The 12,446-nt window shown below is 40.3% G+C and overlaps 3 protein-coding genes across 3 annotated transcripts; 2 read left to right on the top strand and 1 right to left on the bottom strand.

Moving 5' to 3' along the window:
* sftpbb (surfactant protein Bb) lies at window positions 1–3,527 on the top strand (the record flags this gene model as incomplete). Its single annotated transcript, XM_079221891.1, has 11 exons — window positions 1–52; window positions 244–296; window positions 638–712; window positions 1,033–1,155; window positions 1,242–1,370; window positions 1,460–1,540; window positions 1,637–1,820; window positions 1,931–2,073; window positions 2,270–2,350; window positions 2,608–2,718; window positions 3,067–3,527. The coding sequence occupies 11 exons, from the start codon at window positions 1–3 to the stop codon at window positions 3,103–3,105; spliced, it is 1,071 nt and encodes a 356-aa protein (XP_079078017.1). The 3' UTR covers window positions 3,106–3,527.
* Window positions 3,528–3,541: 14 nt separating this feature from the next.
* On the bottom strand, window positions 3,542–9,013 carry usp39 (ubiquitin specific peptidase 39). Its single transcript, XM_079221888.1, has 13 exons — window positions 8,937–9,013; window positions 8,552–8,630; window positions 8,352–8,446; window positions 8,132–8,268; window positions 7,537–7,689; window positions 7,219–7,444; window positions 7,009–7,083; window positions 6,739–6,806; window positions 6,034–6,222; window positions 5,173–5,315; window positions 4,603–4,738; window positions 4,384–4,470; window positions 3,542–3,801 (listed from the first exon to the last, which is right to left on the bottom strand). The coding sequence occupies exons 1-13, from the start codon at window positions 8,998–9,000 to the stop codon at window positions 3,748–3,750; spliced, it is 1,506 nt and encodes a 501-aa protein (XP_079078014.1). The 5' UTR covers window positions 9,001–9,013; the 3' UTR covers window positions 3,542–3,747.
* Window positions 9,014–9,481: 468 nt separating this feature from the next.
* On the top strand, window positions 9,482–12,006 carry cUnh2orf68 (chromosome Un C2orf68 homolog). The gene is made up of 4 exons (XM_079221663.1): window positions 9,482–9,595; window positions 10,728–10,861; window positions 10,944–11,089; window positions 11,178–12,006. The coding sequence occupies exons 1-4, from the start codon at window positions 9,489–9,491 to the stop codon at window positions 11,298–11,300; spliced, it is 510 nt and encodes a 169-aa protein (XP_079077789.1). The 5' UTR covers window positions 9,482–9,488; the 3' UTR covers window positions 11,301–12,006.
* Window positions 12,007–12,446: the final 440 nt, after the last annotated feature.

Genomic DNA, 12,446 nt, shown 5'->3' with positions numbered 1-12,446 from the left:
ATGTCGGCTTCTGGCTTCATCCTGGTGATCCTGGCAGTGTCTCTGTGGCCCGGTAAGATGGACTGGTACCCACTTCAATGTCCGCATCGCTGTCACCTGACAGTCGGTATTTATTATGCTGTCAACGAGCAGGTTGCTATCGTGGGATTTATGGCAACTCACATTAAAAAATGGGTGTAACGTTAGCTATTTACTGGCCAGTGCTAAAGTACTGAAACATGTGTACGTTTTTCTGTTTTAAAGGAGACTCCAGGTTCATCATAGACCCGTTTTCCCTCATCAAACAGGAACCGCTGGTAAACCTGGCTTGTATTTTCTCTATTATTCCCGTTTTGTTTCAAAGGCCAACATACCAATACTAAATTAATAATTTTAAAAAATACACACACGCAGATACCTACTGTTCACACTGAACTGTGTAAGAACAATGCTAATGGCTCATTCAAAAGCATCTGTGTGTAACATATGTATTAATTAAGGGTGATGTTATTGCCACATAGGGTCACTGGCTTCTGCAAAATATATTTCTCTATACAACTGCATTCTTTGACAGTCGCTTTATGTTTGAACGAAATGTTTCTGACGTGCATGTCTTAAAGCTGAAATAAATCCTCTGACTGTGGCTTCTCCTCATTAGACATTAGATATGTGTTCAGAGTGCAGCCAGGTCATCCAGCTGTCCGCCAACATGATTTCCAGCAGAGATACCAAGGTGAGGATGTGGATGCTTACTCACTTTCACTTTACTTTCACTTCCCTTTACTGACCACTGGGACTGGGGAATTGGTTAATCGTGAAACTGACAGAAACACCCATCAGCTGGAACGTTTATACGTTCCCCGTTTTAAGAAAATATTCAATGAGAGAAATGCCGACCTTCGAATGTCAAAGCCTTGAAATGTGCCATCACAAAAGTGTACGCCTTGTCAAGCTATTTTGTACATGCATGCTTGTATTTTGAGTGTCTCTTTGCCAAGGAGACACTCGGTGTTCATCGACAAAGCACTACCGGTAACTGCTCTGCCTTTGCAGGAGACTGTCTATGAAACCTTGCATGCTCTGTGCCAACGCCTCCCAAGAGAACAGGCCTCAGAGTGTGATTCACAGGTGAAGGTGTATTTGCCGAAAGTCCTACAGCAGACCCCCGGTCATCTGGTAAGCGTATCCACTTACCATGGACAAAATAATCAACGCTTTGGCCTTCAATGATAACCTTTTAAAGCAAGATCATGTGCTTATAGAAACCAGGAGACACCTGTCTGGTTTTTGGACTTTGTGCTGCCCACAAGGAGGAACTGCTGAACCTTCCCCACCATGTCACCAACACAGGCGTGTCTGGCTCTGCACTTGCCTCAGCCTCCAGAACCCACGTGAGTGTGAGAAAGCAGAAGTTGGTGTTGAAATGAAAGTTGAAATACAATTGTTTTATTTTCATACTTTCAATGTCCCCTTTTTCTAGGGGCAGTTCAACCCTGTTTGCACCCTGTGTTTGTATATTATCAACCGACTGGAGACCCTGTTGCCCAAAAATATGACTGAGGTGAGGGTTTTTTTTTATTTATATCACTTTGTATTAATTCAGGCACATATCCCCCATCATACATCACATCATGTACATGTGTTCTCTGCCCTGTAGGATGCTTTGATGAAGATCATGGGAGAGGTCTGTGATCTCCTACCACATAGCTATAAGGACCAATGCGATGATTTTGTCGACAAATACGGCACGCAGATAGTGGAATTCCTCTTATCGTCTGCTGCACCTCATGCAATATGCACTCTTTTGCACGTCTGTTTGTTCAAGGAGGAGGCTGTTCCAGGTCAGTCGCATGTTCATAAGAGCACATTTGACCAACGTTTGCTCACACAGTAGGTTTGATGTGAACATCAACCTTCCACCAACAAGTTTAACGCTCTGCTGATTCCCCAGAGCTGTTCCTCCCCTCGGATTGTGAGTTTTGCCGCACGCTGGCTGTGCTGAGCCGACTCCACCTGGGTCTCAACGCCACCGAATCCCAAACTTCCTCTTTCCTCCAGACTGTGTGTGTCCATCACCCCAATGCCATCCCCAAGGTCTCCCACTCTCTCTAAATATCCCTTAGCACTCACAAATCATTATAACTAAAGAATGTATGGCCACTCCTTGTTTATTCCTTAAGTTCAATTGAAGTATATTTTCAGGTAAGTGATTTAGGCTGTTTTAATCAGATAAACTAAGAAAAAAAATCGTTGTCACATTGCATAAAAGTACTCTCATGCTTCTTTTCAGTGCGAGGCTTTCACCAAAGCCTACGGCTCCCGACTGCAGAAGGTTTTGGGGAACCAGATGGACGCCCCGCATGCTTGTGAAGTAAGAAATAACACCTTTTACAATGAGCTCTCTCACTGGAGGGACATAGAGGAAACTGTTATATCCACAAGTCTTCACGCAGTACTACAGATCCGCAAGAGGATTTGTCCGCAGTAAATGGTGGAGCAGTCATGGTCAGCAGGTCCACACACCTTCACCGGGGATGAAATTAACTTTACCAATTTTGATCACTTGCAGCAGCGCACTTCTCAAGGTAACATAAAAACATAATTTATTTTGGCCCATCTGTCCCGCAGAGAGCTGATCTGTGTGTTTCCGTGAAGAAGTTGGAGCCACTGGGAAAGAATCGCTGTACTTGGGGGCCGAGCTACTGGTGCCAAGACATTCAAACTGCTCAGAAGTGTGGTGTAAGTTCAAATCAAGAATCACATATATTGAGATGGATATTTTACAACCATCAAACCGGCCCTAGGCTTTTCTCACATACAGGACTTAATAAACTTGTTTCTTCCTATTATTTTGAGTCAACTGTATGATTGTTTTCTAAATGTAATTCCATGATGAATAACTAAGTCATGCTGTATTTATAGTAATCAGGTGATACAACTATTTGTCTAAAGAGACACCATACAAGCACACATGGTCTCTTCCCCCACTGGGCAGACCAGCTGACTGCTTGAAACCATTTAAAGTACTAATGTGATTTTGTGAATAATTCAATTTGTTTCACATCCTATTTCTGTTTTTATCTGCAGAACCAGGCCTTCTGTGAGAAGTACATGTGGAAGGAGTGAACCAAACTGCCAGCACAAAAATAACTACTTTCTTTTTACAAATGTATTGCACTGATTTTGCGTCTTTTTTTATTTTTTGGGAAAATTCATTCCATATGCTAGTTTGTTCAATAAGCATTAATATTGATCCTGAAATTATTTGGTTTGTATAGTGTCACAGAACTGAGGTTGGGATTCAGTCTGAAACATCAGTTTCTGCAGTGATTAACAGTTTTGTGAGCTGTATTATTCTGTAGATTGCTAATTATGTCAATATGAATGTGGATATTGCAAAAAGCGTTACCTAGGATGAGCTCTCAGTATGTATAAAATACTATTATTCGAAAAGAATAATATACTGTTAGACTGTCATCCTATGATCTCTGGAGCAAATAAGCACATACACATTACCAACTGCTAAACCTTCATTAAAAGTCAACATACAGACAGAAACAAGTGTCCTGGAGTTTGTTTATTTGGAAACATCCACATGGTAAAAACATAAAACAGTCATTTACATTTATTTGCTTTTTGTGGTGATGAAGAATACATCCTGCTGCTCTTTTACCATTCACCCTATAGTCTGTTGTTATCTTGAATCACTTAACTTCCCAGTTAATTTCCTAAATGAGGCCGTTCCAGCTGAGGAAAATGCTGCCTCACTTACACCTCCGTGTGGTTGTTTTTGTCGTCGTCACTCTCTTGTCTCTTCCAGATCTAAGAGGGAAAGAAAAAACACTTTGTTACATTGAAAGACAATGTTTTACTTAATGACTTAAAACTGCAATCTGGTATGAAAAAAGGATTCAACTGATACAGGTTTTTGAAAGCTACGGTACATTTATATATGAAAACTCGATACTTTTCCCTCATAATCATAATAATTATCAGTTCACTTCAGCAGCTCTTTATGGTCGGTTACTTTTTTTGATAATATTGAAGTTATATTTACATGACTTTTACATGTATTTCGTTACAAAAAGCCATCGCACAACAGTTAAATTCATGCATGCAAAGAACAAAAATAATTTGAAGATTTGATAGAATATTTGTATGCATCGATGATTGCGAAAGATGATGCTTGTTATAGAGTAATAGAGAGTAATATGATCTAATCATCATTTTTTTCATATCACTACTATGACTCCCCAAGAGTACAAGTTAAATGCACCTTAAATATTCCATGTGAGTGCCATCAGATGAAAAGTGATGATTAAGTGGCTTCATGTAACACAGAGACATTTGGAGCCTCTGCAACAATTACATTGACGACATGCTCAGAATGAGTTGAAGACTTGCCTGGATGTAGGCCTCCGACAGCGTAATCATCTGGGGGAGAATGTCAGTCACCTGCAGATCCTGCATCTCATACCACTTCCCAGTTCCCTGATTAAACACAAAAGGAGATTGTTAGAACAACACAACACTCCCTTGGTCAGATAGAGTTTGATACATTTTTAGGTAGCTTGGTCGTAATGCCACCAGAAATTGTTTCAGAAATATCTGGCTGCAACCTACATGATGCAGAACGTGTATTCTGTACGCTCCTTCGGTTGGTTTCCCATCATGCACCACGTTGGCAACAAGGTCATACGTTGTGTGTTTCTCTGTGAGTTGAGCTTCTTCTGTCAAATACTCGCGGAGATCTACATTCCTGTCGAAGCAAATACAAAATAACAACATAAACAAGTGCATATTCATACTGGGAACAAAATACATGTCCACGACATCTCACGAGTTACATTATACAATAAAACCAACCATTCATTACTACTAGCAACATGCACTTCATGGTTCTGTTAGGCGCTTAGATCGATGCCATTCATTTTGTCTGACAGTCTAACAATTTTATAAATGTTGTGGGCGGCTGTAGCTCAGGGGGATGAGTGGCCGTCCTGCAACCACAAAGTACGCGGCTCGATCCCTCGTCTCCCCATAGCTCACATGTCGAAGTGTCCTTGAGCAAGACACTGAACCTAGATGCTCACAGGGCAGCGAGCTGCTCCTTAATTAAGGAAGGGTCAAATGCAGAGAAGAATTTCCCCAAGGGGATTAATAAAGGAGACATTATTATTAAACAACACTTACGTGATGGGGAAATTGACGATTGTGGGGTTCTTTTCCACAAAGAAGTTGTTCTTGGTGAATCTTTTGATGCAAAAGACGAGGTACGGAGGCAGCTTGGTCAGTTGGAACCGTTTGAGAAAATTCTCTTTGTAGGTTTTGTATTCCTGAATGTAAATGAGATGAGAGAGCATACACGGGTGCTCAATAAGAACAAACAAAAATGATAGCAGATAACACAGATTTCATGTCGGGCCAATTGCCCTGCGCCACACTGCAATTTGATTGTCTTTTTGCAAAGCGCTGTTGTAGTTCATTTTAGGTAGTTGTCAGAGGTTAGCTTTTTTTTTTAAGAAGATAGCAACTGTGGACACCATGAACAACGTGAAGTATCTTCTACAGCACACGTGTGAAAGTGTGCCTTTTGAAGAAAAACTAAAATCACAGATTTAAAGTATTGTTCTCCAGGAGAAAAAAAAAAAATAGTAGCTTGTCAAAGAAATGTCTTCTTTTAAATTCCTGTGTGTGCTGTTATGAGGGGATGGTACCTGGTCAGAGACAGGGTTTCAAGATCTCAAGCCTTTCTGAGAAGATTATCAAACCAAAAGGACCACATGGTAAAATTGGACTTGCTCGGCAGAGGACATTTAGCTACCTGAACTGACAGGGAAATAAGCAGTAGAACAGCTAACTGGTACATGAAAAAGGTATATACCCAGTCAGATTATCGGTGTGTGAAGTGTGAAACAATGCATTACATTAATCTGTAATTTTCTGGTGTTGCATCTGTTTATTTAACCTAAAAACACCAAAGCTTTCCATTTAGATTATTGCTTTTAGTCATTTTTATTTGATATTGCACATCGCATTTAAGAAGAGTATTACCTTCTCTGTGTTGCCATTGAACTTGCCCAGAATCTGGAAGAGAGGGACCTGCGGGATAATGAGCTGCTCCTTCTCATCCTTGTACAGTGGAGCTGTTGGGAGGTCGAGGGTTAGAAACAGGAAGGTGGACTCAGACATCTGCTCCTGGTACTCCTCTGTCACGAGCAATGCCTGTTTCTCCTCTGGTGTCTGGAAAATAAAAAATAATAATTTAAAACATGGATTCTTTCAAAGGACTTCAAATCCTGTTTTCAACTGAAATAGTACACACAGTAAAACATTAATTGTTTGGTAGCAAAGTTAGATTTAAGGGCATGTGAAAATAAAGAATATTCTTTCGCCCTTTGTCTTGTATCTGAATATCACATCTGCCATGTTAGGCTATTTCTATTCCTCCTCTTTTTATTTGGGATGCTTCAAAGTTTTTGACCAAGTATTTAACATTGCATCAGAGAAACTAAAAGCTTAACTAGATAAACCTTTAGGTAAATTATGTATAATAATGTGCCAGAACTCTTTGATTTAACCTATATTTTGAGAAGAAAATCAATTCAGAAGGAAAAGAGACCACTCAAAATATCATCATTATTATTATTATATTACAAAACTGGTCAAACAACTTAAGAAAACCTTAGCTATGCCATTAGCAAAATCATTCATATTCCAGATGTCAATAAAGTATTTCATAACAAGCAGTGTACTCACTAAATCTGGGTGTGGAAGTTTCTTGGAGAAGATCCGCATGGAGCCTTGAAATGCTTTTGCAATGATTGCTGTGAGGGCAGAAAGACAAAAGTGGGCCGAGGTTGATTCAAATTGTTTTAACAATCAATATATGAAACATTTGACTAAGACTAACTAAATGTAATTCATCCAGAGAGAATCAATACCTAAATATCATCATTAAAGACTTTAATTACATATATTATGACCCAACGAATCGGGATGAGGCCATTTGATTCTCTTCCGACTTACATTTTTTTTTCTTTGTGCCTCCAAGAGCACCGTGCAGAGCATTCAAGAACCATGTCATGAAGTCCACAGCATCTCCTGCAGAACAGAAAACAATCAATCAGCATCACAGCCTGGTTTCCAGAGAGCGGCATGTGGTAAAAGCCCTTCTGAGATCTGCGGTCCAAAGCATCGTGCAGTACTGCATTTTCCGTTTCTGGCAACTAGCATTACCTTGCTTGGTAATTTGGAAGTTCTTCTTGCTGCACAGCACCACAGCCTGCAGCATCTCATGTGGAGACACATGAGCCTTGAAGTTTCTTGGATTCCACAGTTTGCGCATCAGCTCACCAAACCTCTGCACCAAGAGGAACATGATGTCCCCCGGTGGCCTGCGGATTCCCCTGTAGTTTTCCTCCTCCAGGAAGTAGTTTCGCAACGGTGGAACATTGGAAAAAGCCTTGGTACAAGAGGCAAACATTAAATGGTTGGGAATGATTAAGACCCTTCTGGCAAAGTCCACAGACGGTCCACTGTGGCGGCTATTCATACCTGTAAGACCACATTGGCGTAGTCATTGGCTTTGATGTTGTTCAGCCCTACAATGCCTGGCAGGTAGGTTGTACCATCGTAGGCTCGGTATAGTTTACCCTGCTTGTCCAGCCCTCCAATGTGCTGCTTGGTGAAAGTTGGTTTCAGCACATACTGTAGAGAAAGTGAGGACGTGTCAACAGATTACAAACACAAAAGTACAGTATTTTTGACGCAGCACCTCAATATTGACAATATGATACGGAGTATGACCCTCTGTGGTTTCAAAACATATCTATGTTATGCTGTCAGAGCATGATGGTGTCTCATGCAAAGATATGACTATTGTATGACTTGACTGTGGTGCAATCGTTTAAACCAGGGTCAGATGCCAATTAAGACATTGATACAACATCTCAACACCTGCTAAATAGATAGTGTTATAACACAATATCAATATTATAGTGAGTATTTACCTCTCAGCTCTACCCAAAACAACGACAAGAGTGGGAATGTAAGTTTGCCTTTATTTAAAGTGAAGAAGCTAAACATACAAAAAAATATTAAATCAGAAGTAGAATAACGAACATGCTTGAAACACCAAGACACTACTTACGGTGATGTCTTCGAGTGAAGAGTCAATGATCTCGTAGTTGTCTGGCAGACAGTAAAACTTGAGCGTGTGCAGATTGAGGAACACATGATGGGTGAACTGCACACTGTGAGTGTAGGCATGGGACTTCAAACCTCTACCTACAAGGACGCACACATGTTTAAATCTCTCAAAGCACAAAAAGGTGGTTGATTCCTGGTTGAGCGTCAGATATTCCCCCTACCTTGGAAATATTTCCCACATATAAGGCAGGCATAGACGTTGATGTGGGAGAGAGAGATGGAGCAGAGTTTCTCAAAGTCAAAGTCCAGCACACTCCTGGTGGATAAACAAACTGGGAATCAGCTGAAGAGCTCTGGTGGAGGACAGGGCTAACTAGCATTTAGCACCGACATTAGCTATGCACGTTCAACTTCATCTTGCCTGTTGATGGTGTCAAGGTAAGGACAGTGGCGGCTTCTCCGGTCTTCCGCCACACGTCCTCGGCCTATTTTGGCTTCCACTGCAACATCAAGTGGAAAAAAACGATCAGAGTCGGACCAGATTGTGTTCAATCAGTTGAACGCAAACTAGCTAAACAGGCTAGCTGGCATGATGATGATAATGTGTTTGAACCATACGAGTGATATCAGGACAGTTTATTTGTTTCAGCCAGTTTAATATCTACAATGTACTGGTGCTTGTTGGTCTGTGTGACTGAACAGACCCGAGAATAACATCGGACTAACTTTTATCTGGCTCCCAGTAGCAGTAGCGGACTACCTGCTAACCAAACGCAGCACAGACGCTACCAGTAAATAAACATTACCTCTGCCTTCGTCATCCTCATCCTCGACTTCAACCCCCCGTTCTCGCTTCAGAGAAACCATCATAGCGGTTAGTTTGCGAGCTTAATGTCAAAACAACGGAGAAGGCACTAGTTTATTCTGAAGAAATGAATGGGTCGAGCACCGTGCGCGTCGAAACTCGCGGTGGTCGAGCGGTTGTACGTCGAACTACCAAATGGGACAGTTAAAAGTAGCCCGGAGTTTGAGGCTCGACACATCGATCGATGAGCTGCTCAATAGCAATACCAATGTGACAATGTGCTAGTTGTATTAAAGTGTAACCTGATTTTATTTATATTTATGTGTGTACGTATTGTCTCTGGGTCTGTCCAACAAATGTTTCCTCAATGAATTTTTTTTTTATTTGTTGTATGTTTTATTCATTTGTTAACTCCGGGAGTGTTATATTTGGACAACAACTAACCATTAGCTAGCATGTAACGTTAGCTTTTTGTTAGTGGTGTCTGTGGCTCTGCTTGTTGCAATCATAAGCTCACACATACTGTCACCGTATTGGAGCTGTTTGTGTTAAAATGGACATTTTAGGAGACGATGAAGGGGATGACCTGAAAAACAAACCCGGCCGCTTGGATATGAGCCACGGCTTCCTGCACCACATCCGGAGGAACCAAATTGCTAGGTGATTTCCTCAACTGCTTTTAGCCAAAGCTAGTCGCGTTAGCGAGCACACAAGTCAGGTCATGCCGTCCAGACTCAATCTTCAGAGTTGAATCTACTCATAGTTTGTAGAAGTTGATCTGCTGGTGAAGGAAGGGACGGCGGGTAACTTAGTATCTTACGCTCAAAACGAAAACACAAATAAATGCCGCATTGGCCCATTGACCAAAGTTATACTTGGTTTAATACACTGAAGCCAATATCATATAGTTGTTAACTGCGTATTGCAAAAATAGAAATCCAAATCCAGTTTTTACCCGTGTTGCTGTGTTATCAGAGGAAAGTTAGCAGTAGGTAACTATCGAAGAACAGGCGATTCGGCTGGACATGTTTCTCAGACAGGACCTTCATGATTGATAGATAAATTAAAAAGTGCAAAGCACCTTTTACCTCGCATGCTGGTATTTAACGCTTTGCCTGATATGTGTTAACTGTACTGGTTGGTGGAGTTTTGGGGCTATGTAATGCATGACCTTAATAAAGAATAAAACATTTGTCTTTCATTATTATTATTAGTCACATTACTATTAACGATAGCATTACTGCTTATGCTATCTTTATTATTATACTATATCCACTGCTGCTGTTATTAGTAGTAGTAGTAGTACATTTTCCATAATTATTCTGCCTACTACTCTTATATGAATAATGTATGGCATATGCATTGAATGTGTTATAACCCTCTGAGGCAAATTTGTGATTTTGGGCTATACTAAATACATTTAATTGAACTTTGCTGCTAACCATTGTTACAGCATCGATATATGCAAAACAAATGCAAATGGAGATTGGCCAAAATTCGTTTGTTTCTGAAATGCATTTCACAAAAGCAAATGTATAGAAGAAAACATGAAACATCAAACTTTGATGGCAGAAAAAGAATAGAGTCGAAGTGAACCAACTTATGGTTTTAGGGAGGATTGATGCTTATAATCCTTATGCAAACTGCAGTAAAGCAATAACATGACCTTATTTATCTTTAACTAGCAAGCTTAGAAGTTCAGAGATATGTTGAACCGCATGTTTTTGTAAGGCATATGGTATATTGTACATTTCAAAGCAATAACTAAATGTTGATTTCTTGGCTTCTCAAGACATGACTATGATAAAGAGGTGAAGCAAGCCAAAGAGGTGAAGCAAGCCAAAGAGCTTCAGCGTCGGAGGCAAACCACAACTCCTCGACGACCCCGGCGGCCTGATATCCAAGTGTACCATCCTCGAAGCAGACGTGAGTTTGATGCACTTTGTTATTATGCGTTTGCCAACAGTACATCCACTAAAGAATATGCATATGTGTGGTCATTTCACAGATGGATCAGAGCCAGAGGCTGGTGCTGAGGCTGAAGAGTCTAATGAGAGTGAGTCAAGCACAGAGACAGAGATCCATGGTACTGAACTCTTCTGGCTCGACTATCAGGCGGACTCGGGTACACTTACCTCCTTCCTGGTGCACAAGGTTAATGCAGATCCCCTTGACTGATTTTTCCAGCTCTTTGATCTTTTACTTTGGTCTTAATTACCTCATGCTCTCTCTGTTTCTATAGGAGGACAAGCCTGAGAAGGTGGTGGATCGTGTCGCAGAGAAGAACATCCTGGATTCAGCCATGAGGGCAGCTCTAGAGGCTCGAATTCGGAAGGAAATTGACAAAAGACGAGACAAACGATGAGCGATATTCTCAAACAGTTGACTATGATGATATAGGGGCAATAGACAAAGAGGAGCAATACTTCATTGGCAGTTCTGCACTTCGACATAGCATTCATGCTGTTGACCATGTTGGGGACATAATGAGGACTCTGGGATCATGTACAGTGACTATCAGCAGAGATCCAACTTGATGACCCACAATCAATCTGGCTTTTGTATTTGAAGAAGAAGGAACAGCACTTATCAAAGACAATATGGTTGCGAGTTGACTGTCAGGTTCACATTTACAAAAATGTTCTCACCTTGTATTGTTACCTCACACTTTCATTCATAAGTTTAAGGACACATTGTACACCTTCAAGTTGATTGGACCTATGAAATGATATTGAGGCTTTCTCACAGTTACATTCAGAAAAGGAGTATGTAATATTTGACAGAGAGCACTGTTAACCTCCCTACTCTGTTGAACATGTCAAGTGTTTTTGTGTTTACACAGATCTATCTTTTATAGATGAGATTAATCCTTTTTTTGGTAAAATGCTGTGAACGGAACATCAGTCTAACAGTGATTCAATGTTTAGAAATGTTAGAATATAGTTGTGTTTCCAGTGTGGCCGTAGCCATGATACCGTGTTTGTGTGGCAACTGTGTTTCATTGTTTTGAGTATTCTAATTTATTTGGGATTTTTAAAATACTTTTATTTTTGATACTGAATATTTTTCAAGGACATGATTCTTTACGTACAAAACAAATGACACACACATATATATATATATATATATATATATATATATATATATATATATATATATATATAAGCCATTTATTACTGTCCAATTGTGTCTGGATGTGCACTTGTGGAATTGAACAGCCATAAAATGTGAATACTTTTCTTAGTGTCTTGATGTGTTATAAAAACTCTCAGATGTGTGGGGCAAAATTACTATTTATCTGGAAATATACATATAGTACAGGGGATATAACAAAATACTATATCAAATGCAGTTGACTGATAGAAGTGTTTCACATCATATCCTCAGCAGGTGGCAGTATGAATCAGTGTTTCAAATCTGCAGGCCTTCTGTGTGTCTCAACTTTTGTTTTAATCATTCATCAAATTAGAAGGTTGTCAATAAGTAGTGGCAGTGTGTTCAAACCTGGAAG

This window comes from Taurulus bubalis (genome assembly GCF_910589615.1).
Source record: "Taurulus bubalis genome assembly, chromosome: 8".
NCBI lineage: Eukaryota > Metazoa > Chordata > Actinopteri > Perciformes > Cottidae > Taurulus > Taurulus bubalis.
The sequence above is the reverse complement of the archived record's forward strand: the minus strand, read 5'-3'. Positions and strand labels throughout refer to the sequence as shown.

What these genes read in the sequence shown, in the direction of transcription:
- cUnh2orf68 (XM_079221663.1), top strand. Translation starts at nt 9,489, where the DNA reads ATGGACATTTTAGGAGACGATGAAGGGGATGACCTGAAAAACAAACCC. An exon ending in GTACCATCCTCGAAGCAGAC is followed by an intron (nt 10,862 to 10,943) that starts GTGAGTTTGATG and finishes GTCATTTCACAG; the next exon opens with ATGGATCAGAGCCAGAGGCT. An exon ending in CCTCCTTCCTGGTGCACAAG is followed by an intron (nt 11,090 to 11,177) that starts GTTAATGCAGAT and finishes CTGTTTCTATAG; the next exon opens with GAGGACAAGCCTGAGAAGGT.
- usp39 (XM_079221888.1), bottom strand. Translation starts at nt 9,000, where the DNA reads ATGATGGTTTCTCTGAAGCGAGAACGGGGGGTTGAAGTCGAGGATGAG. An exon ending in ATGTGGGAAATATTTCCAAG is followed by an intron (nt 8,269 to 8,351) that starts GTAGGGGGAATA and finishes GCGTCCTTGTAG; the next exon opens with GTAGAGGTTTGAAGTCCCAT. An exon ending in TGTCGGAGGCCTACATCCAG is followed by an intron (nt 3,802 to 4,383) that starts GCAAGTCTTCAA and finishes TTTCCCTCTTAG; the next exon opens with ATCTGGAAGAGACAAGAGAG.